This window comes from Nicotiana tabacum, chromosome 11, assembly GCF_000715075.1.
Source record: "Nicotiana tabacum cultivar K326 chromosome 11, ASM71507v2, whole genome shotgun sequence".
Taxonomy (NCBI): Eukaryota; Viridiplantae; Streptophyta; class Magnoliopsida; order Solanales; family Solanaceae; genus Nicotiana; species Nicotiana tabacum.
Window position 1 is genome coordinate 1 of NC_134090.1, and position 25,712 is coordinate 25,712.

The 25,712-nt window shown below is 36.9% G+C and overlaps 1 protein-coding gene and 1 long non-coding RNA gene across 3 annotated transcripts; both read right to left on the minus strand.

Annotated features, from left to right (window-relative positions):
• Positions 1-714: 714 nt before the first annotated feature.
• LOC107763089 (uncharacterized) lies at positions 715-2,000 on the minus strand. The gene is made up of 3 exons (XR_012696351.1): positions 1,638-2,000; positions 1,183-1,316; positions 715-966 (listed from the first exon to the last, which is right to left on the minus strand). It is a non-coding gene; the product is annotated as an uncharacterized LOC107763089 (long non-coding RNA).
• A 1,855-nt stretch (positions 2,001-3,855) lies between these two features.
• On the minus strand, positions 3,856-25,492 carry LOC107786305 (sister chromatid cohesion protein PDS5 homolog A). Of its 2 annotated transcripts, XM_075224590.1 has the most exons (33): positions 25,172-25,492; positions 21,627-21,830; positions 21,347-21,528; positions 19,643-19,769; positions 19,325-19,543; positions 18,732-18,948; positions 18,507-18,652; positions 18,259-18,404; positions 17,760-17,909; positions 17,589-17,637; positions 17,303-17,494; positions 16,983-17,165; positions 16,473-16,627; positions 16,269-16,395; positions 15,997-16,146; positions 15,851-15,910; positions 15,616-15,752; positions 15,365-15,482; positions 15,097-15,228; positions 14,816-15,015; positions 12,793-12,949; positions 12,479-12,628; positions 10,651-10,728; positions 9,983-10,564; positions 9,787-9,891; positions 8,570-8,649; positions 8,095-8,146; positions 7,895-7,981; positions 7,730-7,785; positions 6,642-6,704; positions 6,405-6,559; positions 4,608-5,002; positions 3,856-4,522 (listed from the first exon to the last, which is right to left on the minus strand). In XM_075224590.1, exons 1-33 carry the CDS (start codon positions 25,262-25,264, stop codon positions 4,478-4,480), a joined length of 4,992 nt encoding a protein of 1,663 aa, XP_075080691.1. In that variant the 5' UTR covers positions 25,265-25,492; the 3' UTR covers positions 3,856-4,477. The 2 variants fall into 2 exon arrangements, with proteins under 2 accessions (XP_075080691.1, XP_075080693.1); XM_075224592.1 differs by lacking the exon at positions 4,608-5,002.
• Between the last annotated feature and the right edge of the window lie 220 nt (positions 25,493-25,712).

Sequence of the window (25,712 nt, forward strand, 5' to 3'; positions counted from 1 at the left end):
TATAACACATTGAAATCCCTATTTTCCTTTTGTCATCGTAAAATTTTAAATAATTAAAACAAATTTATATATCAAAACTAGTAGCAGTGGAGGATGTAGTGTATAGCCGAAGGGTTAACTGATCCAACATTTTCGACATGATATATATACATACATATATATTATATATATATTTGCAAAAAGTGGTTCAAAGCTATAATGGGTTCAATAGAAAGAACCTAAAGGTTGAACCCGTCAAATTTATATTCTAGATCCACCTCTTCGTAATAGTGCACCCATCTTCTCGAAATCCTAGATCCGCCCTTGAGTTTCAAGCCATCCATCACATGTGATTCTCCAACGAGTTAATATATGTTAGCTTCTTTTTTTTCTCTCTTCGTGAAAGAGTTAACTATCTTTTTTAGATATCTTTTGGGATTAGTTCTAATGATCTATAATTTGAGATTTTGTAATGTAAAGTTTTGCTTCACCACTTCTTCAGAATGGAATGTGAATGTAAAATTTCTTTCTAGATTCAATTGAGACAGGTTTTGCTATGTCTTCCAAGCTTTTAAAAAAGTTCAACCGGTAAAAGTTCACCTAATTTAGAAGAGATAACAATCAATCAGAACAATTGTTTCATTTTGAAAGACAACGAAAGAGTTGAGATGCTTTAAAGTCGTACCAGGGAAAAAAGTTAGCAATTCGAAGATACCCCAAGTTCGACCATGATGCTCTAGGAAGAGGGTACATTAAATTGAATGAAGACAGAGTATCATGAATACATTTCTAAAAAAAGAGAACTCGTCGAGGGCAATTCTGCCAATTTATTTCAAATGAGTTTATTAAGATGATCTTGTCAACGTAATTGATTCATTTATTCTCCTTTTTAAACATTAGGAGGAAGCAGTGGGAAAATTTCCTGTAATGGGCAAAAGCTTGATGGAGCAACGCCAACACCGCTTAAGATCAATCCTGCATACGCCACTGAATACAGAAAACTTCAAATGTGAAGAATAGTCAAAGAAAGAGAGGTCGCAAAGTCCATATATGAAAGAGAGATACAATATTAATAGCTCTATTGTTTATTTTGACATGTCGAAAACAAGTTAGTACACTAAGATTCAATTCAGAATGGTAAGTGGTGAAGCTAGTTTTACAGGTCAAAGAACAGAGAAAAATATAAGAAACGTCAGGAACAACCTGATTACCCAGCTTGAGAATGACATAAGGATCACTGCTGTTGAAGTCCCGAATCACCAAACGCCTGCCTTTTACAACAGTCACTTTTAGCTGTCCAAATTTGTCTCCCATAATTAATTCATAAACGAACAAACCTGCATCCACAAGGTCCAATACATACACAGTAAATCCCTAACTGGAGATGAAACAATTGCTTATGTACAAAAATTGACTCAATCCTGTTACTCATTGCAGAATACATGCAGTTCTACTCATGTATATATAGATAAGGCAGATGAAAAAAATATTAAAGCAGCAAACTTTTCTCCAATTTCAGCGAAAACATAGAAACAGAAACTTAGCAAAAGAACACAGTAACCCTAGACTCCAGTATAGACAGACAGCAGAGAAATATCACCAACACGGTCAGTAATCAAAATCTTGAAAACAACATAAAAGAGACATCTTTAACTCACTTGAATTAGACCCAGATATCTGTCTCAAAAACTGAAGTAGCAAAAGGAAGATTCACTTGTTGCAAATGTTGCCTTGGTTTCTTCAAATGGTTCTGCTCGAAGATGCCAGATAGACCCAAGAAGGGACAAAGTTCCAAATGGACTGAACGTTTGTTCTTATTATGGGAGAGAATTAAGGAATTTACGTATCTACAATCTTAGTTATGGATTTCAACGGACAAACTATAGAATATTTATTAAAGTGTGTATAAGGCTATAAGCAAAAGGGGGATTGGGTTTCATTGTGTTAATTATATATAAGTTTGTTTAAGAGCACATATTTAGGACTCTTGAGGAGTCATTTCTTTTCTGCCCCATTTACAAGCTAATATTCACGCGCTTTCCCCTTGTTATGAATTTCTATTTTCTATGTATTTTCGTTTTTATATTCCTTTTTTACCCCTTTTTTTTTTTCCTTTCTTTGTGTTGTAGCTTCCGATCTTTTTAATGCACCGTTGTCTCGTGATGATTCTCATTCTTTCACCATTTTCGAGAGTTTGAACTGTAATATGAAATCATTCTCAAAAATTTCTATTTATAGTAATTATGGATCTAACTAAGGAGTGTGGGGAAGAATGGATAGAGAGATGCCCCTGCAGATCACTTAATGAACTGCAAAGATACATGAGTGGAGAATGATCACTGAATTTGATCGAGGTGCGTGATAAATGTGAATACCTTAGAACCGTTGATAAAGAAATCTATTTTAAATGAAATAAATACCTCCATAATAGGAAATAGAAATAGTTAGAATTCATTAAAGAGATCGAGAATCTACTGATGAGACAAAAAATTATCCATGCACCACGCACTAATATTTCTTTGATGTCTAATTTGATCGGGAATCATCCGAGTAAGAATACAAGCTTGTTGCTTTTTCTTTCCCTATACTTCAATTGAAGTTGCAGACTGATCCATTTATTCATTCAAACTATTTCTTTCCGAAATTTTGATAACAGTAATTCTTTCTTTTTTCTGGTAATGCTTGGATCACATGTTCTTTAAACCGAAAGTGGAGGCTCATTTGGTAAATTTAAAAAATATCTTTATCGTAAAGTATGGTTTTTGGTTGCCAAAATATTGTTTTAGGTAATTTCTCCATGCCAAAGGAGAGATTACGAGGGATACGAAGTCAATTCGAACTTCATATAATGTTAAGAAAGAAAGAAAATCATCTTCAAGTTTAGAATGTTTGTAATTGCATGCCAAAATTAATTGAAGCTCCAATTCGGGAAATGCCTACCTAAATATTTCTTTCCTCTTTTATATTATTGAACATTGTGCTAGTCTGTACAAGAACACCTATCAATTTACTTTAATTTATCATAGTAAATTAGTTTTCACTTTAATTACCAAGTTACCAATTACTCTAATATTTATCCTAGAGACTGACCTGTAACTACTTTATAAGTGATATTATTGTGAATATGAGTACGCAAAATTTGAACTCTTTCCGCTAATGTCTTCTCGATTAGCTCGAAAGGTTCTTCTTTGGTCGAATTTCTTCTTCTTCCTTTTTACATTTGCGGAATCAAAATGTTAGACTGAGTCATTTGTTATTGGCGATTGAAAGTCATTTGTCATTGGTGATTGAACTATGTTTGACCTCATTGACTTGAACCAGATCTTATATGCTAAATCATACCTTTGCGTTATATACATTAAAATGATATATTAAGTCAATTAATACTTTACCATGCGACACGTCACAGGAAACAGGTAGCGAACTTGCCACCACTGTTTCAACAGCATCTCTCTATAAAGAAAATGCTAAGAGGAAACACCCCTGTAAGCTGAAAAACTTGAACTGCACAAATTAACGAGTTATTTCTACACCCAATTATTTCTTAAATTGTAATTATTGCAACTCCCAAAAGTTACTGAAATTAAATTCAATGCAACCACAAGAAAGAACGAACGAAAGAAAGAAAGAAATAAAGGAAGGAAGTTTGAGTTTGCTTAATTAAATTTATCTACTAGTTGGCCATAAGCCCAGAAAGAGGGGTTTATGGCATAAAGGAGTGGGTAAGCTAAGGAATGACAATGATATATTCTCATTTCTAAAGTGGTGGGAGTTGTTGAACTGGGCGAAAACATATATTAAACCATATAAAAAGCTACAGCATTACGCTTTGGCTCAGTTACAACTCGTGGAATCATTCAAATAGAACAAGGAAGGTTCAGAGAAAACAGACTTGAGTGGCGCCTCCAATTCTCAAAGCTAATTCTTGCCACCTTACATTCACAAATGTTCAGATTCAGAAGCAAATAATCGTGAAAAGCATGCTAATGTTACTGATTCCATACACCACAAATGCTTACAAATCTACAGTTCACAAGAGAATACACGGATCCCGTAGAGGAGGAACTACGAACAGACGAAATCCTGTTCCTACTCTAAACAACAACATATACAAAATGAAGACAAAACTACAACAAAAACCGAGCTGCAACACAGGATCGGTTAGTTGTGTAAGTTAATGTTAACTTACTAAACTAGAGCTGTACAAGGCCTAAGACAACTGCTATTGACTCATATCAGTTACCTCTAGACTGCAGCTACACAACTGTGGGAATGCACATTCTTGTCCTACACCCTACCTTTTAATAAACCTGTGCACTACCATTTTCTATGTGGTAAACTGTACTTCATAAACTTATTAATGTCGCTGTTAATGGTATCATCTTCTTGCAGTAAGCATTTTGGGATGACGGTATTTGGCTTGATGCCAAGTGATCTCCAGGATGCTGCATCTCTACAAATCATTAGCCAGGATCATATGATGGCCTTCTCTGCTGGTTTACTTCCCTCCAGCCGATTTCCCTGCTCGACTTTTCCACGTGCTCTGCATATGACAATATTTATTACCACATTATCGTTCATCAAGAAATGTAAGTTTTCATTAAATAGTGAATAAGAATAAGCATTACAAGTAGCTCATCATCAGATAGTTCATCAGATTTTGTAGCTGAACTCCTTTCAGAGTCACCTCGATCAGTTGAATGACTGTCTGCATCATCTCCTAAACTCCCCTGAGAATCTGATCTTTCAGCATCATTTGACTTCTCCGTCGATACATCTGGCTGTGGTTTCTCATGTGAAGAAGAGATCTCCTCGTCCGATCCACGGGAATCCTGAGGGGTGCCAGGTTCATCCTCAAATTCTTTATTTTCCAAGGGACTTTCTTCTTTTACGGACTCTTCCATACCACTTGACCTATCATCATCATCAGCCCCTGGTTTCCCATCAGAGTACGATCTGTCATCCTTGTCAGACAGTTCGTGTTCAGACAAACTCCCATGCATACTCTCTTTCTGCTCACCTTCTGAATTACCCAGTAAAGCCAAATGTCAGATTAGTAAGCTAGGGGAGATCACGGATAACATAGCAGAATGGAAAATTTTGGAAACTGTCAAAATTATCGAACTCCTATCAGAACCTATTCGACCTCATCTGACTAATGCAGCAACTAAGACATAATGGAAGTTCTGATATTACTTGTGAATGTTGTAAATTTCGTCAAGTAATAAGAGTTAAGATAACTGAGCTTGGATCATTTGGCAAGAACACATCACATTCTAACCCAATGTTAATTTAAATGCACTTAAAAGGACACAACTTTGCTCATCAGGGAAAGGGATTCGGTGGATTGGGACAACTAAGTTTAAGAATGTCAGGTAAATTAACACAGGAGCTCCTAATGACAACCTCGTAAGAGCACCAACTAACATATGTGATCCTCCTCTTCCTCAGATTTTCAGCACTCGAGATGGCTCCTTTAGAAGACATCGACGCGAAGGTACACCCCTTTTTAAACTCCCCAGTAATCCAGACTGACTGGGAAAATTATCTCGTCTCTGCCTAGCATCTTGATGCAAAAGGACTTAAATGAGAAGCCACTGCCAATCCATAACTCCCATTTTTCAGAATCTTGATTTTCTAATGAAACAATTTGTTTGTAAAGCATTTCAAGAATTGCTTTGATATTCCTCGATCTTCCTATCCTTATTGTTTCTTCTGAAACTGAGGTCCCTAAGGATGTTTCCCTAATGTAATATTCCAAATCTGTTGGAATGTTATCACCTTGTCATAAAACTCCTTAGACGTCCCAAATAAAATGAAACTCTTTAGATGTTTGGAAAAGCGGATCTCAAAGTATTGTCTCCACGCCACTTGTGGCCCCCAAGAGCTAACCCTACTCCCATCCCTTGTTCTGAAAGATATATTGCTGGTACAATTACCCCACCCCTTCAGAATGTTTCTCCAAAGGCCACATCCAAAAGGAACTTTTCGCTTTCCTCTCAATTCTCAAAAACTAAGGAAAATTGGTAGCTTAGTTCTTTGGGTTAAAATTAACTTAAAGAAGTACTCTAAGTTTGGGGAAACTTTCAGATCCGACAAAATGAGGTTTTCATTCTTTCCTTAAAGAAAGAGATGGCACTGCTGCATTTCAAATCATCAAATGTCACCCATCTCTCCATTCAAAACTCCATCACTCTGATAGTTTGTCATTCTTTTATACTCCTTACCTCATGATATATCCAATTACCCTCATCTCTCCCTCTCCCTCTCTCTCTCCCCTTTCATTTGTTGACCTTTCCATAACAGAACATACCAAGCATCATACCGAAGGAAATGCAGCAAATGACTAATACGGTTAACTAGAATGATAACAAGAAACAATATATCAAGAAATTGAAAGCAGAAGAAACTCACAAGAGCTTTACCTGAGCTTAAATTCTTTTCCTTGTACTTTGAGGTTGCCAACGGCTTTCCTAAAAGCAGCCTTCCTCTGCTGAAAGAAGATTTTGATGGGCCTTTTTGTCCATACTTCAAGTTCTTCCTTGGAGTTCTCTTCCCTCGTACTTGTGATAATGGAGACCTGTCGGCAAAACAGATTGCATAAGGCAGATAGGAAACACACAAATAAATTATGTGCAATCAAGTTACAGAATCAAGCTCACATGTTATCTGTCTCTTTCTTTTGCTTGGAGGCAGCAAGAGCTTTATTTTTCCTCTCTCCAGATCTGCAGTAATTAAATGAAGAGGAAGCAGGTTAAAGATGCTTATAATTCCTTTTATGATGCAAATAAACAAGGCACCGAAAGACATAAGACAGAACTAAGAGGAACATATAAATGAAGTTATTCACTTATTCCCACAGCTTATTTGCATATGCATAAAACTTAAAAGAGCCACATTATGCAAAGTTAACAGTTCTTTCATGAAAGGCGTTAAAATTCAAGATTAGAAAAGAATTAAGCTAGTCGTCAACACTTAATAATAGTCCGGAACAGCAAAGGCAAAAATACTCATTATACCAACCCATCTATTTCAATGGGGAGAAAAGCTATGCAACCTGAGGTATGATATCCAAAGCATTCAACAGAGAGAAGTACCATCAACACCAGTCAAACACTCAACAATACAATTCTCCATTTTGAAGTACCACATAAAAAGGAATCCCCCATAACTTATCAGAAGAAGTAGAAAAGGTAATGTGAGAATCACAAATACTAACTCCTTGATAAAGCTCAACATAGACTTTTATTTGATGTTCATCAGTACGTAAACATGGAGTAAAAAATTTCAACAGATTTTATATACCTTATTCTTTTTATAATCAATATATCCTGTGTTTTTTAAAAAATAATACTGTGTTAGCACCAAATGTGTATGTGTGTGTGTTTGTGCATTTCCAAAATATTCTCCAATGGATATTTTATTGCTATCAACTTGGATATAAGATGCTGGAGTGTGCAGTGTATTGGGAAGAGATTATCTGAGTTCAGAAAAAAGAAATTGTAAAGAATATATGTTTCCAACAATATCAGGATGGAAGTAAACCAAAGGTTACCCTTTTTGGACTAACGGCAGCAGAGCCTACTTGGACATATTTCTTTCCAGCCAAAATGGAGGGAAAAACAACACAAGTGATTCTAAGCACAACAGAGGGGGCTAATAGGTTACGCTTTTGATGTAATCCAACAACAAGCAAGGTAAAAAATAAATTTAAAAATCCCATAAGTACTAATGCAAATGAATTACTTACACTTTCTCGTAACGTGAAACCTTTTTGGAATTTGAACCCTTTTTCGAATTTGAACCCTGTAAAATGGTATCCAACGCGGTCAGAAATTCAGCCATAATGTATGACTTCACTGCAAGAATAAATAAAAAATCACAGGAGTGAAGTAACACTCGAAGAAAATCAGACCTTCACAGGCTTCTGCCCACCACCAACAAGCTCCCAACACTCCTTTTCCAATCGGAGGACTTCTACATCACCATCATCATATAGAACCTTTGGTACAATTCACAGCAAAGAATCAAGAGAAGTTGACATATTAAAAAGAATTGCAGAAGTTTGTTAACGCTAGAAATACAAAAGTCTGAAGTATTGGACATGCAGCTTACAACGTGTTTGTTCTTTTGAGTGTCAAATGACTTAATAACACCTTCATAGAACCTGTCAAATACTTGGAGTTAGAACATTAACCAATAATCTTGAAGAGTCAAATTAACAAAAATATTGGTACACAATCAGAGTAAAGATTAAAGAAGAAAACACTGACAACTAGACACCAGCCCATGGCCTATGAGCATAATAGTGTATGGAAGACAAAACCAACAGAAGTTGAGCAAGAGAATAAAGAGGATATCAGAAAGAAGCAACAATGATGTGTTAAGAGTATTGACAGATAAACATCTTTACAAGTGTTGCTCCAAGGCAACCAGCAAGCGAGATGATAAATAAGCATATAAAAGGAAGTACAACCACGCAAAGAAAACCAGAAAAAAAAAAAAAACGAACTCCAAGATTGCTGTGGCTGAACATAGCTTGAAAGAATTAGAAAGAACTTTTACTCATCTTGAATTAAGAGCCACTTACTTCTTATCCATGGGCCACCAAACTTTTATTCTGCAACCAATCAAGTCCACAGTGGGAGCTGAATCACCCTTTGACGTGCACTAGAGAAAATCCAGGTAAAAAGCATTAACAAATAATAAGTTCACAAACATGGAAATATTGCAGACGTGAATCTTTCGAGTAGGAAAAAGAAAAAGTAGTATGAAACAGCACAATAGTTGCAAAACCATATCTAAGCCAACTTCTTTCACAAATGTTAACGAAATTAAATAAACAACAAAACAATTATATAGTTACATAGATAAACTAAACAAAACGCCATTCGGCAGAATTATAGATAATCCACACAAGGGAAGAGGATATCTCACTCGGTATTGTTCATCCTACGTAATCTGCACACTCAAAACCTCCTAATAAAAGGAACGAACTGCACTTTTATGCTACACCAATTGATGGAATATTTATGGAGGCACTATAAATGTTTTATACGGAGGAAAAACTTAACACAGAAAGTGCTATAGGGGCTCCAGTCCAATGTGCTTGAAAGCAACCACGTAAAACTGGTCTAATATTCATTTTCCTTAAGCCTATAATAGAAAGCCTTCTCATTTCTAGAACGGAGGAATCCTTAAATCATATATGAGTATCCATGATATAATTAAGGTAATTTCTTCATCAACTATCCGATGGCTATCTTTATTTAGCTTTCTTCTAAGACAAAGGAACCAGCCACAACTGCGCTTTGCAGTGCACCACGTTGTTTACTTTGAGCTAACATTCAGACTGCAAGAGATAAAAAGATGAAGTCCCCACATAATAAGGAAGATGCATTAACACAATTACATTAAGTTACAAAGGGATCGAAGGTAATAAAGAACTTCAAACCACATTCATCAAAGAGAATGTAACAGAACTGCAAACAATACTCTGCAGAGATTTTTGCAGATCAGTCATATTGAGTTACAAAAGATAGAATATATTCAGTTTAACAGTTAGTCAAAAAAGTTAGACCGTAGAGTTGAGAAAGGAACCAGCTGTCACCAAACAATATGCCAGAAGTTGGATCTTATCACTTCCATGCAAGTAAACATACACCCAGAATATATTACTTTGCCTTACAGTTGGACAAGGACAGATACATTCACCTTACAGGGGGGACAATTATCAGATACACTCAGAAACGTATTTGAATGTGGATGGGGCAACAATGCAGCAAATATACAGATGGCGAGACCTACCTTGGCCAGTCCAGCTATACTTTTCTTCTTCTGTTGCTTGTGAGATCCTGACATGTTATTACTTTCGACATGTGTATCAACTGCTTCTGTGTTTTGTTTAGACTTCTGCAGGACCGAAGGCACAAGGAGAACTCAAAGAGGTGATAATATATGGAGTATCTAGTTTGTAACTAATTCTACGATTCAAAAAACTTACTTTCAGTCCACGACTGTCCACTCCAACTTCATGGGTGTCACCACAAGTCTTATCAGTAGATTTACGCTTTTGTTTAGGCGAGAAGCTTATTTTCTTCCTGATGGATGATGCTAACAGGTCTGACTCTTCAGGTTCATAAACATTTTCTTCTGAGGACTTATCTTCCGACATGGATAGAAGTTCATCCTCATTTTCAATAGAATCCTTGATTTTTGCAGAAAGTTTATGGCCCGAAGAAGAAGATGATCTTTGTCGCTTTGCACCTTTTGGTACAGAAATATCAGTTCCTGTTTTTCTTTTCTGACGTTTATTGGTTGCTTTAGTTTTGACTGCAGATTCATGGCCATTGCTTGCATCCAACTTATTGTCATCGCCAGCATTATTTGAATCTATCTCCCTTAACACTTTCAAGATGTCAAGATCATGTTCAGTTCTCACCTCAGGAGGTGAAGGATCATCCTTCACCTCTTTCCGCATCTTAGATCTAGCTTTAAGCCGTTCCATTATTTTTCCCAAAGGCACCTCATTTCCTTCGGTTTCACTGTCTTTCATGGCCTCGTCTTCAGTAATTTCTGACTTCAACTGGTGAACGTAAGGTGGAAGAATAATAATCAGTCAACAGGTGATCATTTATCACTAGCAAACAAATTGTCAATACCAAGGCTTACTGTTCCATTAGTTTCAAACTTGATTGATTCAAAGTGAACCATGACGCTTTCATCAGCCAACCATGTCTTCACTTCAACCTGTCAAATCACAAAAGGTGAACATCACGCATTTTATGTTCTAAGGAAGAAAAGTTCAGAGATAAATATAGGTGGGAAGGGATGGGAAGCTTTTAGTGGACATATCTCTTTCAGGGTTGGGGATGGAAGCAGGATAAATTTCTGGGCAGTGCGGGGAGAACGAATTGAGGGTAGCATTCCCTAACTTATATAGTGTATCGTGCCAAAGAGGGATTACAGTGCAACAAATTTGTAGGTCCCATGAGGGGGTAGTTCATTGGGATTTGAGATTTAGGAGGAACCTATATGATTGGAAGATGGAAGAATTTCACAGCTTGGTTGAGCAATTGTATGGGTTGGATACACCGACTAATTCATCAGATGTATGGAAGTAGCGTGAGAGTAGAGACAGAATATTCACTGTTAAATCTTACTTTAAGAGGTTACTAGGGAGAGAGGAACATATTTTTCCTCATTGCCCTATTTGAGAAAAGTGTGCTGCTTTGCGTGGTTGGAGGCAAGGGGGGTGATTCTGACAGCGGAAAATCTAAGAAATTGGAGGATCACCTTTGTTAGTTGGTGTTTCATGTGCAAAAGCTCGGGCGAAGACGTAGATCATCTTTTTATTACATTGTCAGGTGGCTAATTGGTTGTGGAGGTGGTTCTTAATTTGTTTGGGATGCAATGGGTGATGCCGGGCACAGCAAAGGAGGCGTTGGCTCTGGGCTCACAGGACGGGAACAGAAGTTCAGGGGCGTGGCGTTTTGCCCCATTAGCAATCATGTGGGTCATTTGGAATGAGAGAAATAGGAGGGCATTGAAGGGGTGGAACAGGATTTTGTAAAATTACAAAATAATTTTCTGTTCCTTGTTTCTTTTTGGTGTACTCATGAGATCCCTATTTGTATAGAGGATTGGGTCGCTTTGTTGAGACCCATATTTTGGTGTAGGTTCTCTCCTTTCTTGGTATATGGCTTCTATACGGGGTTTCTCCCAATTGTTAGTAAAATCATTTACCTTATCAACAAAAAAAAAGATAGCCTTTGAAACAAGCACAAAGATAAGTATGTGACATACTTTCATCTCTACCGTGTAGAGAATGTAAAGTATAGCAGAATTCGTACTATGGTGTATTTGGAAGTTGCTCAATCCGCCTTCAAAAGAATGTTAGTTTAGCAATATAGAAATAGGGGAGGCTTCATTTTGGTGGACAAAATTAACGGAGTCACAATAGGCAGCCTAAATATTTTCACAGATCCAGATCAACCAACAGTTGGATATACGGAATTTCATTCACACAGATATCAACCTGAATGTCTGCAGATTGTAACCAGATTTCCTCAATTCCTTGTCGAATGAAGGTTAAATAACAGCATACAAACAAACAAAAGGGAAGTGACATTTGAAAGGTCACTTCACTGCCAACACAATTTTGTGAAGAAGAGAGTAAATTCAGAAACAAGAGAGATTAAAGAAAGTCATGACAATAGAAGGCCAGCAAGGAGTCCTACCAACAGAATACAAGTTGAAGTTTCGTGAAGAAAGTAAGAGTCTGGAAAAGATAGTGGAAGAAAAAGAGAATTTACTCAGAGGGTAGTGATTCCGACACTTTTTCAAGTGATATATAAAATTCATCATTATAGAAACATACACCATTGGTAAATAAAGCCTAAATGCTGATGAATCTTACTTTTCCAGCCATTCAACCTGTGAAATATAGTTATATTCAGATCTATGACCAAAACAATAAGTAGCATCTAACATGGCATACCAGAGACTGGTCCTTCTCTTCACCCTTCTCAAGTTGTTTGTAAAGAGATGGAGGAAGAGATACTGATGCTTCGGACTCCTTAAGATCATCCTGGTTGGGAACTAGCCGTTTCGCAATCATCAGGCCAAGGTCTGAGACAGCATATGAGTTCTGCAAAAGTATTCACACAATCAAATAGCAGGACAATCTCAGGTATCCTCACTTATGGTTGTTTCGTTTGTGCATATATTCCACCGGCACCAAGTGATAGAAGGTTGAAGGATAGAACGACAAGCATTGATACACTTAAACAAGTATCAGCTTTCCTTCCTTACCTTTGACATTGCCGAATCTACTGCATCTTCTGAATGTTTTATGCTGTGAAGAATAGAATTTATAGTTAAAATGCTTTCCTTCTCTCTACTAATATCACCTTCAGATTTCCCCTCTTCATCTCCATGCACCAACATTGAGAGGAAAAGGTACAGTTGCCTGAAACAGAACATTCACATATATTTCAACAAAATTAGAGCTATGGAGATAAGGATGGACAGAGATTTCTCAGGATGCAGTGCCTAAATCTACCTAAAATGTTATCACGGGGTACTGTCATTAGCCAAACTTGCACACAGACAACAAAAAATGCCAACATCTTAACTACAGTACAACTGACTTCATACTAAAGGGTTTGGGTACATCTTTAAAAGGTCACCATGCCATTACTGAATCCAATAATGGAGACCCCCACCCCCAAAAAAAGGGTTGGCCCCAAGTCCAATAAGCTTATTAAAGATGTATATATGCCACATGTTCTGGATTCTTTTAAAAGGTCATCTTACTATGTTCATACAGTGAAATGCTTAGTTCAAATTCAAGTTAAGCTTAATGATTTAAAATTATTCCACTTCCAGCATTAAAACATCAGCAAAGATTGAATAACATACAGAAAATAGTGAACTCTAATCTATTCAGAGAGACACATATCAATAACAAGTTATTAATTGCATAATAATACATCCTCAATAATGAGGAACATTCTATTTATCTCAGATGTTCGACCCCAGTGCTACAATTGCTGAATATAAGTCCAACCATGGGTGGAACATTCTATTTAAATTTCATCAACTCGTTATACAACCTGAGAAGTATTACTGTTTAGGTTGAAAATACTAAAGGAATAAAAAGACAAGCCAAACCATAGACATAAGTTCAATAGTCAAGGAGCTATACATCCAGAGTAGGTGACAAGCACCTTCTTTACCTCCAAGAGTAGTAGTTTAGCTATTCATCCATGAGGATTAACACAACGAAAAAGTGACACCGATGTTTAGAATATAAATCATCAAGTGCTACCAATAGGAGCAAAGGCGGATCTTTTGAAATGGTATAGTAGCAAAGGCAGATTCAATTTCCCATTATCTCATTCTTTTCCTTTTATCCCTTTTTTTGTTTGACAGGTACAGGCTGTACAGATTCCTTATAACAAATCAGCAAATTTTCTGAATTTTTTCAGAAGTAATTGGTGACATCATGCACCTTCCAAGTTTTAACAGAGAAGGGTACAGCTGGTTGGTCCAGCCTATTCTTTGAATAAACAACTGGTACACACCCCGTCCCCACCCACAAGAAAAAAAGCCAATACACCAAGCACTACATTTAAACGAGTCCATCATGTATTATTTCAGTAAATGATGTACTAAGAGCTTACTAATGCATAATCCCATTGAGACTTCTATAAAGAGAAAAACAAAATCCTATGGTAGCCTATGTTATGCAAGTAAATAACTTTTTCGCACTTGCTTTCCTCCCCAAAAAAAATTACACCAAGCAACACCTTTTTGGGGTTGGGGTTGGGGTTGGGGGGGAATAAGTTACAGCAAGCACTACATAACCTTCATTAATGTCTGGGCCAAAATAAATGTGCCCGTATACGAGTAGTACAGCGAAAAATAGAAAACCTACAAAAGTATATGGTTTTTTAGCGAAAGACACCCAATCTTCTATACGACAAGGAACATTATGGGTGCACCAAAAATAAACAAGGGATAGAAGGATACACCTCAACTTCTCACCCCTTCAAAAGCTCTCTTGTTTCTTCTCTCCAAATAACCCACATAAGCATTACACTCGGATGAGTCCACTGTGTATAATTTCAGTAAGCAAAGTACTAAGAGCTTATTGTAAACAGCGTAATAAATACAGATAAGATCAGAATCTAAAAAAATGTGGGCTGATAACAGGTTTCATCTAATCGTGAGGATAATTGGAAATAAAATTACGCAAGCGTGAGGCATCCTCAAGCTCTTTACACTTCTATACATGTAACCATCAATAAGTAATACCAGGAAACACTTGTACCTATAAATAGATTCAAATGCTTTAACATCCTTGCATTCGTCAATGTTAGGAAATGAAGAATGATGAGCAAGAGCATGGACCAAGTATGGTAGAATATATTCTGGATAAGGAGCTGGGGTCATAGGTTCAGATTGCGCAGAAAGTTGGCGTGCCTTCCCCTGCTGATAGATCTGGATAACATCACTTAAATTGCTCTTGATCTGTCAATAATTGGGAGATAACAAATAAGTATAAACATATAATCAAGACAGACCTGCCAGTACAGCAATCGCAAATCATACCTCTTCAAAATCTGGCTGCTGAAACTGCAAGTCAAGTAAGAATGCACAAGTGTACTTTGGGTCCAAATAACGATCCTTTAGGTATTGGTGAACTTTGTTGAGAAATAACTTCTTTACTTGAGGGAAACGGGCCTAGTAGCATTAACAGTTAAAAGAGATGATTATTCATACAGTTTGTCTCTATAAAGCTATTGCTGAAAATTGTGTGAGTGGCACATCAGTGGGGGCAATGTCATCTATTTGAGGTTGTAGCTGGTAGAAAATTCACCTCTGATGTCCCCAGAGTAAGGTAAAAGATATCCACGGGAATCTTGTGGTCCCAGTGCTTTGATAGACGAAGCATAGCTTTTGCTGCAGCAAGTCTTAAATGGGCTTTATCAACAGAACTGCAAAATGCCAAAGAAAAGAGAAAGTGAAGCCAGATCTCCTGTGTCAGAAAGCTTTGAACCACACTAGCAAAGCACATCCATCTATTGTCAAAACCACCAAAAGATGGTGATTCCTGCACGGCAGCGGTACCTTGACTTGATTTCCATTGAGATTTCCCCGAAAGAAAGTATGTTTTTCAGGATTCCCAACAAGTCATCAACCCCCAAGCGAAGGTGGGCATCCTTCACTGGTAAATAACTTTTGACCAGTGTCTTAATTCCAAATATCTGAAAATAAATATTGAATAAAAATTGCAATTTATCCTTCAGAATCTAGTCATAATACTGAAAATCGGAATGGAGATAATAAACGAGTGAAATTTGACCTTCAGTGAACAGATCTCAGTCTGTTCTTCCCAACTTTCTTTGGTTTTACCTTCTGATGTCTGAAAAGAATAATTTGCCTTTAGATGAATGCTAAAACAAGAGGTAAACAGTTCACAAATGTTTGCATTAGTTCAAGAAGACATACATGACCACGCTCCAATATGTTTTTCTTTATGAACTGCTCTATCTCTTTCTCCCTTGTCTCAAAGACTGGCATAGCAGTCTGCGCAATACATCCAAGAGATTGTAGTACAGCAGGTAAATGTGACTTCTCATCTAGCATATCAACAAGTCTCTGCACATTACACAAATAATGTAACACCCAAAAACTTCATCAACATATGACGAAGATAAATCTAGAGAGAGGATAAACCAATAGGCAGTGATTTATATAGGTATAATGAGATAATGACCTACCTTATATAGAACAGAAAGTGACTTGAGCCCATCATCCTTCATTATTGATGCAAGTGCATGTACAGCATACTTGGCCTGCCTCCGGCTTCCCTCCAAGCAAATCCTCTCAAGCATAAGGTCTAATGACCTGTAAGTTGCAAGCATAATGTCTCAGCATATTGCAGCAAGGAACAAGCACCAAAGCATAAAGCTCCAAATATGAACCTTGAAGAATCTCCCAATTTTTCTCGGATGGCTCCACCAGCCTTTGCCAAAACATGCAAGACACCTTCTCTAATTATCTCATTATCATCTTCAAGCAGATGTATCAAATCTTCCTCAATTCCAGTAAGCAGCAATGGACAGAAACGTGCAAGAATCTGCAATGCTCATCAAAGAAAGACATGAATTGAAGGAAGCGCAGAAAAGGAAATAACATACTTCCTAAAACAATAATTGATCAAGTCAGAGATGACGCTTTTGTAGTAGTGACATCCGATGGTAGTAACGCATCGAGTAGCTCAGAATTTATAGGGCACTATAGTGTTAGACTGATTCTTAAAGATGCGATAGTTTTGCAAGCAATACCATTATATCAAGATACACCAATGCATCAACCAAAAGCCCCTTTTTTCACTTCTCTCCTTTATAGGTAAACACAATGAAGTCTAGCAAACAAACATGAGGACAAGAAAAATGCAATTATATAAAAGAAGCAAGTTAGTATTAATTTACCACAAGTATATGTGTGCAGCACAGAATCAAATCAGTGCTTCCAGCAGATTTTTGTATGTTAGTCTCCTGAAGGATTGCATTTACATGCTCCTTGTTGAAAAGTACATATGAGCACTTCAATGACAGTGTGCCCAGAAAGTCATAGAGCCGATGCTTCTCACCAAGGATCTTGAGCAATTCATCCTGACAGAGAATATAACATCACATGAGAACTGCCATGTACTCATACATTCATAGGCATTGCAGCGGCTTTAATCTATCAGTAAACAAACAAGATGTGAGAACCCTACATTATAATCAAAACTAGGTATTCTCCTTACCCGAGAACTAGAAGCTTGAATAGAGTTACTGTTTGGATCAAGGAGAGCTGTTAATATCCTCCAGACATTAGCATCTTTTAACTGATCAAGAATCTGAAAGCTCTCTTCTGCCTTTCCAGGATCAGTAAAACAACGAGACATGATTCGGAAGCAAAATACAACTTTCTTTAAGATCTCAGTGGCATCGCCATCCTGCAATTATTTTACATTGAAGTTCAGTAATAAGCTGATGCATTCACCTTTAGCCTTTTATTGTTCAGAAAGAAAGAGTGAAAGAGTTGCAAACCTGGTGCATCTGCCTTAAAGAAAGATACCTCCTCATCTCTTGCTGCAACCTGCAGCGCAGTCCAAAACTCAATGAATATGTAGTTCAGATTGTACTACAAAAGTGAGATAAATAGAGACAGAAACAACATCCAGGAACACCTGACATCCAGATCAAACATTCATGACAAACCTTTGCTTATGCTCCAGCAGCTTCTCAAGCGCTCTAATCTCAACCTTGTCAAAACTCAAGAAAACCCTAACCCATTTTTTAACTTTATCCTTGATTGAGAATTCACTTGGAAACAAGGATGAGCAAAGAATGTGTTCAACGATGTCTGATCTGTAGACAAAGACACTAGTCAATAATGTATTTACCAAATGCTTGCCAAATGAGCCTGTTCAAAAAAATATAAAATTTCTGATGTTGCAGCTTCAGATTCCAAAACTCCAAGTTAAGGTGTGGCCCAGAGCACACATTAGGAACATGGAGTCCCATTCAGGAACTACAATATAACTTGCGGTCTGTGTTTACAGTAGAAGCTTCACTTGCCAATTACTTAAGATTCCACAAGGAAACAACTTAATAGTTTAATTCTCAATTTCTCATCATTTGCTAAGAAAATAATTCATCCATCTTTCACTTATCAAAATCATAATATAGCCTTCCGCAAACAGCAATGGCAAGTTACCTGAAATCCTTGTCATAAAAACATCTCAAAATCCTCCCTGGGATCCAATCATATTCGTCGCCTTTAATTGAGCCAGTGGAAGAGTTTAAGCAATAGATTCTGTATATATCAGCCAGCCTCTCCAGCGTGTATTTTTTAACAAGAAGCTGAATACATAAGACAAGACAGCTATCAGAAGATGGAGTAAGAATTCATTAATTGTCAATTTCAAAGTCAAATAGACTCTTAAAACTAGACAAGTTACATACAGATTTATCTCGAATGCGCTCTGCTACCAGCTTAATCATTTCAACCTTTATGGACGTAAGGGTGTTACATGCCGCATCACAAAGCACGGCAACAACTTGTTTGCGCACATTTTCATCATAATCCAACAGCCGGTCCCGAAGGGCAGCTAGAACATGTTTCAATTAGATTACCAACTGAATAAATAAATAAATAAATAAATAAATAAAGATTTCCAATATTCTTACATATGATCTGAGGCGCTTCTTGTCTAAATGGATTTGACAGCAGACATCCCTTGACATGTTCAAGAACAGACATTCGGACCTCAACTATTCTATCAGTAAGTCTCTTCAAAAATTCCAAGAAAATTGGTTGAAAGGCTTCAGAGATAGCAGATCCCGACAGAGCAAAAAGATCCCCAATTAAGTGTACAGCTTTTAATCGTACATCCAGCTGATCTGTCTGTCACATTCAAGCTTGTATGTTAGATTGTCAGAAGTAGGAAAGGGAAGAAAAGATCTCCTAGATAAATGAACATAAATGACTCTAGGTAACATATCTTGAGTTAGTCAATTACTTCAAGACTGACATCTGGAGGTACTCAGCATCAAAAAAGAAGCTAATGGCTAAAATCCTTTAAACTACACCAGCTACCTCAACAGGTCAACCAGGCCATAAAGAAGAGAGAAAAACAACGGCTAGTAAGTTTCAATAATGATTACTAAGTTGTGAAGACATTTTTTGAAAAACTAAAGCATGGATTCACACAGTTTACATTACTTCACAGGAAAAAAAATGATCTAAATAACACAGAGAGGGGAAGAAGAAATTAATGCACCAGTAGCTCTCCTGTGATGTAGGGAACAACTCCTGATAGGATCTGAGGAGCACAACGGTAAATATCATAAATGACTTCATGATAGTCAATTTCAAATGTTGTTGGCCTGCTGTCTCCAGACATTGAAGAAACAAGAAACTGTTTTATGCTGGGCTCCAATTTTCCTGCACACTCCTCTATCACCTTCATAGCGAGCCCCCTTCCAGCTATTGTAACACCCTGATAAAGTGTTAAAACCCAGTTCTTCAGGATAAAGCACCCAAAGAAAGAAATAAAAACTCCTGCAGATATATTTCATCATGCAACACAAACACTTACTTTCTTATGGCGACCTAGAACCGACAAAATGACATGTAAAAGATCCTCCCGAATATCCTCACTCTCTTCTATGAGAACAACCATAATAGTTTGCATTGATGTCAGAACACTATCTTGATGCTCGTCCCTACATACATGGTGTATAAGACAGGAAGTTATTGAATTTGGGGGGAAGTTGGAGCAACAAAAATTCGTATACAGCAGTAGGTACAATTTTTAAACTTTTAAGATAAAATTTCATCTCCCAACATATATGGACATACATTCATCATGATATGCACTTTGATCATATTTTCTAAATTAAGCACCCCAAATTAAGATATGCAGTGACACTTGCCTCTTTTTTTTTGATAAGTAGTGCAGTGACACTTACCTTGTTTTACCTTCTTCGGTTTTTTCACATTAGTGAGAGCCATACCAGATTATTTTTGTTGCTTGAACAGGCTAAGAAACACTTTGAAATGGGGTCAAAGTAAAAACGGAAGTTTTACCCATGCTCTTTACCCAAAAAGCTGATGAATATGGCTTTCAAAAAGCAAAGTGGGTGGAAGAAGTTGTTCAAACATTTGTGGCATAAATGGGAGAAGAAGACAGCGATAGTGACCAAAAGAATATTGGACCTTACAAGATTTATGATACGTGGTTTGACAAAAGTCCTAGAAGTGCAACTAATTTTGGGAAATAAATTCATCTTCAAGGTGTGAATACGTCCTCCCACCTATTTTGACCTGCTCCCACCTTTTTCGCACTTTCTTTCGTATTTCCTTATCATTTTTTCCCCTCTCTTCTCTTTGTATAGAGTTTGATCTTTCTCCTTATCTTAAATTTCAACGTTTGGCATGTTCAAATGCGAGAGGAGTCAAATAGTGTTTGGCCCTATTAAGTCCTTTCAGCACGATTTATTGAGTACTAGTGTAGTTTCAACACAAAAACAACTGTTAGAGTTCAAGCCAGCCAATTGAATGGAAAAATAAAAGTATTTTGGCTCAGTACACATAAGATAGAGCAAATGGAAGAGAAAAAAGGAACATGTGAGAGCACACTCTGATGTTTGAGTTGACATGCTTAGGAAGAAAACCAACACTTCATTACTAAATGCCCCAATAACATCATTTGCCACATCATAAAGTTAGTAAATGTCATCTGATTTGTAAGGTGGTGTCAAGTCTGTGGAGGGTGGTTCTGAACTGTTTCAGATACACAGTGGGTGATGCCAGGTACAATAAGAAAGGTGTTGCATAGCTGTGCATTTAAAGCAGGAAAAGAACAACTTGAGAGATTGCCCATTTGGCCCTTATGTGGGCAGTATGGGAGGAGACAAATATGTGAGCATTTTGAAAATGACTTTGTACATTTGCAGAATAGCCTCTTGCATCTTTTCTTTTTGACACACCTACCAGATAGCTAATTATATAGAAGATTGGGTGTCTTTTGTAGATAACCATATTTGAATGTATTCTTGAGAATGCATGTTTCCTACTTATTAGTATACTACTTGAATACAGGAGCTTTTCCCAGGATTTATAAAATATTTACCTTTCTAAAAAAAGGGTATTTAATGTCATCAAAGACCAGAAATTGGTAACAATTTGTTTTTAGCTGAGCCAAATTCTTCAGAAAGCAAGAAATTGCAGCGGCACTACTAGGTGACAAGTCTGCCACAAAGTTTACTGACAAGACCTTCTCATACAAGATAAAGCTCACCTGACAACACTGAGAAAAGTCCGGAACATTTCATTGATAAGATCATCACACTCGAGATCCAGCATTACAACACATGATCTATATCTTGCTAGAGTTTCTAAGATGACAACTCTTCTTCCAAAGGATGGACTATTTATATCACCTAAGCCGCTGAAAGTGCTGACAATCAAATGGAAGATGTCCTGATTCAAACCAAAGCACAAAACAGGTTTTTAGCTGCTCCATAAATTGAGGGCATATAAATGTGACACCGAGTCTCTTTACAATTATATATAATTACCTTTAGAACATCATCACTGTAAGGAGCTTCAGGTGCAGTAATTCTTGTTATCTCACAGATACAGGTGGCAACAAGAAGCTTAACCTCCCTATCTTGATGCTTTAGGAGTTCTGGTTTAACCATAGCAGCTTGTAAGGGCTGCATGGCCTCCAACATAGCTTTTGGCGGTGACTGCTCCAACTCAGAAAGAAATGTTGTGCCTTGCTGCTTGTGAAAAATTCAATCATGTATTACAGGTTTGTAATAGATTCAATCAAACATTACAGCAACGGCAAGGTGAAGGATATAACTGAATCTCAAGTTTGTGAAAACACGAATCTTAAAGCAGTCACGAGGTTATAAAAGCAGTTTGAGAATAGAAAACCACTTCTTTAAAACCCATATGCAATAGACAAATATCCAAAATCTCCTAACAGAAGTAAAAAGTAAAATGCTCATATCCAATTGTACAAAAGAAAACAAGTTAAACCAAGTAAGCTCATATTAAGAGCTGTGCTGGATAGACACTAGACACTGGATAGGTAAGCATAGAGTTTCACAAGAAATGGCACTCAAGAGAAGTGCCCAATACAAGATTTCAAAACAAGATACACAGACCCAAAAGATAACCGGTTACAAGGACACTCAATTTGCGAACTGACCCAAAGAAGCAAAGACCAAAAAGACCCAAAAGCAGACAGCCTAAAAATATTGGGACAAGATCACAAGATCATCATCAAGACAAAAACAGTCAAACTACAGATAGCACAAAGTTGAGACAAGATCATCATCAGAGCACCACACGATGCAGTATAACCATTAGTGGGATGTTTGAAAGGATCTATAACTAGAAAAGTAGCAGCAAGCACTGAGTGCAAATTGTTAAAACTGAGAAGGTTTCAAAGCGCAGAAAAAAGGCGGCTTCCAATTATCATGAAATGACTCTCATAGCAGGCAATTAGCTAGTTGATCAACAGATGGAGAACACATCAAACTTTAATAAGGAAATGATAAAGCACATAAAATGGGACGGACATCATTTGAAGCAATTAAAGATCAACATTAATATGTCTCTATTGATGTCGGGTGAGCAAGTTCCTGGTCAAAATTTATCTGCACTCGGTCATTACAACAGGCTGCATTTCCCTGCACTATCTTTGAGCGCCAAATGCCAACTTCATATATTCTAAATTTCTTATTACTATTTTAAGGACATAAACGAAAATTTCGATTAATAATAATCGCATTAATCACAAAAAACGTTGAAGAAAGTCATCAGAGAAAAGGTTTTAAATAAGTCTCAACTTTTTATGCAAGCAGGGGAAGTTTGTATTTTCTGGGTTAATTAATCACTCAAGGGATAGAATATTTTAAATGCAAAGAAATAAATGATCCATATAATGGGATTAGAAATGAAGCATGAGATTTCTGCACCTTTTCCATTTGCAAGAATCAACAGTGTCACCTTAGTATAAGGATCAAGAAAGAGTGACGTCCCCTTAATTTTTCTCGTTGTACTTATTCAAGTCAGTCATGAATCAATAAGCAAACATTAATCAAGAACATAACTTTTCAAGTCAGCTTCCACAAAATTGAAAAATAAGGACACACCAAACAGGAAACTAAAGAATCCGATCTACTGCAAAAGCAATCCAAGCAGATCTGTCGACCAAATTGACCGGAAAACATGCTCAATGTACAACTTTACTTTTCTATTTTGCTTTGGCAGATCCTAAATAAGTAAATAGAATAAGAAGATACTGAAACTTGCAAGACAGATACAGAACAAGCTTTAGTAATTAGCAGCTTTAGATACAGGTCAGTGTAGGGGTGGCAAACGGACGGGACACGACAGATATTGGCGGTTCGGAAATAGTAATGCAAAAAAAGGACCCGATCCATATTTAATATGGAAAAAACGGGTTAATTGGCGGATAATATGGATATCCATAGCTTCTTAAATATGATCACTTTTGGGAGAATTCCTAGTCTCCCAAACTTGAGGTCCCCCAATTTGAGGCTTTACAAATGTAAAAGTTAAACCCATTAGATATCCATCGGTTATCCACTGGTTATTCGTTTACTAAGTGGATAATATGGGTGGATAACTGTTTTCTTTTAACAATTTTGCCGCCACTAGGCCAGTGTAATGGGAGTTGTAATTTCAGGAGGTTCTGATAGTAAATGAGCAATCTTCAGCAAGGCCTTTGGTTCAACTAGGTTTCAATCCCAAACTACTGGGGTCCGCCTTATGAATCTTTTGTATCCATCAACTCATTCCAATACTAAATAATCTGTTTTTTATAAGGCAGACAAGGTTTTTCCAAACTACAGAATTTACTTCATATTGGTGTTTGCACCAAAATAAGGAAATTTTAAGAGACTACCATCATGACACTTTTTCCCTGCAGTAAGTGGCCAGAGGCAGCTAAAATTTTATGTTTATGATGTGGTGTAATTACCAAGATAACTGTGTGGTTTCTCATCCCCGGTTTTTTATTTTAAAAAATTTAATTGACAATCATAAGTCTATAACAGAATGGGCTCTGGATTCTGTTCAGATTGTCAATCACAAAGCCCCCCCCCCCCCCCCGAAAAAAAAAGTCATTCTATCTTTTAGCATATATGGCAATTTTCTCATCAGCAAGGTGGTCAAATGATGCAGTGTCTAATATGAATAAAGGCGCCTTATTTTGGTTGGGAGTTAACTCAAACTGCACTTAAGTGTGTCTATCCTAGTGACACTATAGCAGGATGAGCAAACAGAACCCATAATATATACTCACTCCGTTTCAATTTCCGTTTCAATTTATATGAACCTATTTCCTTTTTAGTCCATGCCAAACCTATCTGGAAACAATTTACCTTTATGCAATGATTTATAGCCACACAAAATATATGTGTTTCGTTTTAGGCCACAAGTTCAAAAGTATTCTATCTTTTCTTAAACTCTGTGCCCAGTCAAATGTGTTCACATAAATTGAAACGGAGGGAGTAGCTATTTATCCAGCACAGTGTATAAGGAAACAAAGTTATACACATCCTCATCTGCAACCTAAAGTTGAAAGCTTTAAATTTGGATTCTTCACGTCCTTCAGTTTCTTAATTTACTTTTTTTAAAAAGGGGAAGAATTCAATGAAATTTTCCCAAAATTTAGAGGAAGTGGAAAAATTAACTAGCCATACCAGAATCGTCAGAACAAATGGAACTGCAATAAAACCCGAAAAAAAAACTACATACAGAATGGTTCAGAAGTAAAAAGGTAGCTTAAAACAAAACAAAAAAAAGGGACTAAAAGTGGGAATAGGCCCAATTTTTACAATACATCAAAAGAAAAATGAAAACGAAGAAAACTTTATATCCAATTTAAGGAATAACAAAAGGAATCTGCAAACGAACCCTAATTCAAGTGAAATAAGTGGGGAACTCTGCATGAGCTTCAACTAACTATATATTATGTCGAGCAAAAAACGGAGAAGACAGCTAAATATTAGCAGTGCATTAAATGTGAAAGAATTCACAACAAGAAGTTAAATTAAGAGGAGAAGAAAAAGGGATATGGCACCTTTAAGAGCTTGATAAGAGAGTCTTTGGTAGAGGGAGGGTCGTCAAGCTTGGATCCCAGCTCCTTGAGCTGGAGTTGCAGCTTTGAACCCATTATCTTTCGTCTTCTCTTTGTCTCTTTTGATGTGGGAGAGAGTTTTAGGACATTTAGCTCCGGAGGAAGTGGGCTTTTCTGTTTTCGACTGACAAAAAAGAGAGAGTTAAGTTGAAAGAAAATAGAAAGGGCACACACCCGATCGAGCTTCTCTTGACTTCAGCACCCTATTTATCCCCAGATTTACTTTGCTGAACTGGTTACCGATTTTTCTTTTCATGTCCCTCTATCTCATCTTATTTCTATATGTTACACTCAAGTTCCAATTATATCATGTTACATCCGCCTGTAGACTGTCTTCCTCCCGTTTCAAATCTCGTGATTTAATTTCTTTTTTCTTTTCACAAAAAGTCAATAAAACACTTATTCTTCAAAAATAAATAACTTTTTCTTATGTGAGATATACTTATAAAATAAATTTTAAAAATAATACGACATATAGAATAGA

Excerpts from the sequence above, each read along its gene's own strand:
- LOC107786305 (XM_075224590.1), bottom strand. The coding sequence starts at position 25,264 with ATGGGTTCAAAGCTGCAACTCCAGCTCAAGGAGCTGGGATCCAAGCTT. Across the intron at positions 16,147-16,268 it reads CACTTTCTGTTCTATATAAG|AGACTTGTTGATATGCTAGA; the intron begins GTAGGTCATTAT and ends TGTAATGTGCAG. Across the intron at positions 15,911-15,996 it reads ACATATTGGAGCGTGGTCAT|ACATCAGAAGGTAAAACCAA; the intron begins GTATGTCTTCTT and ends TATTCTTTTCAG.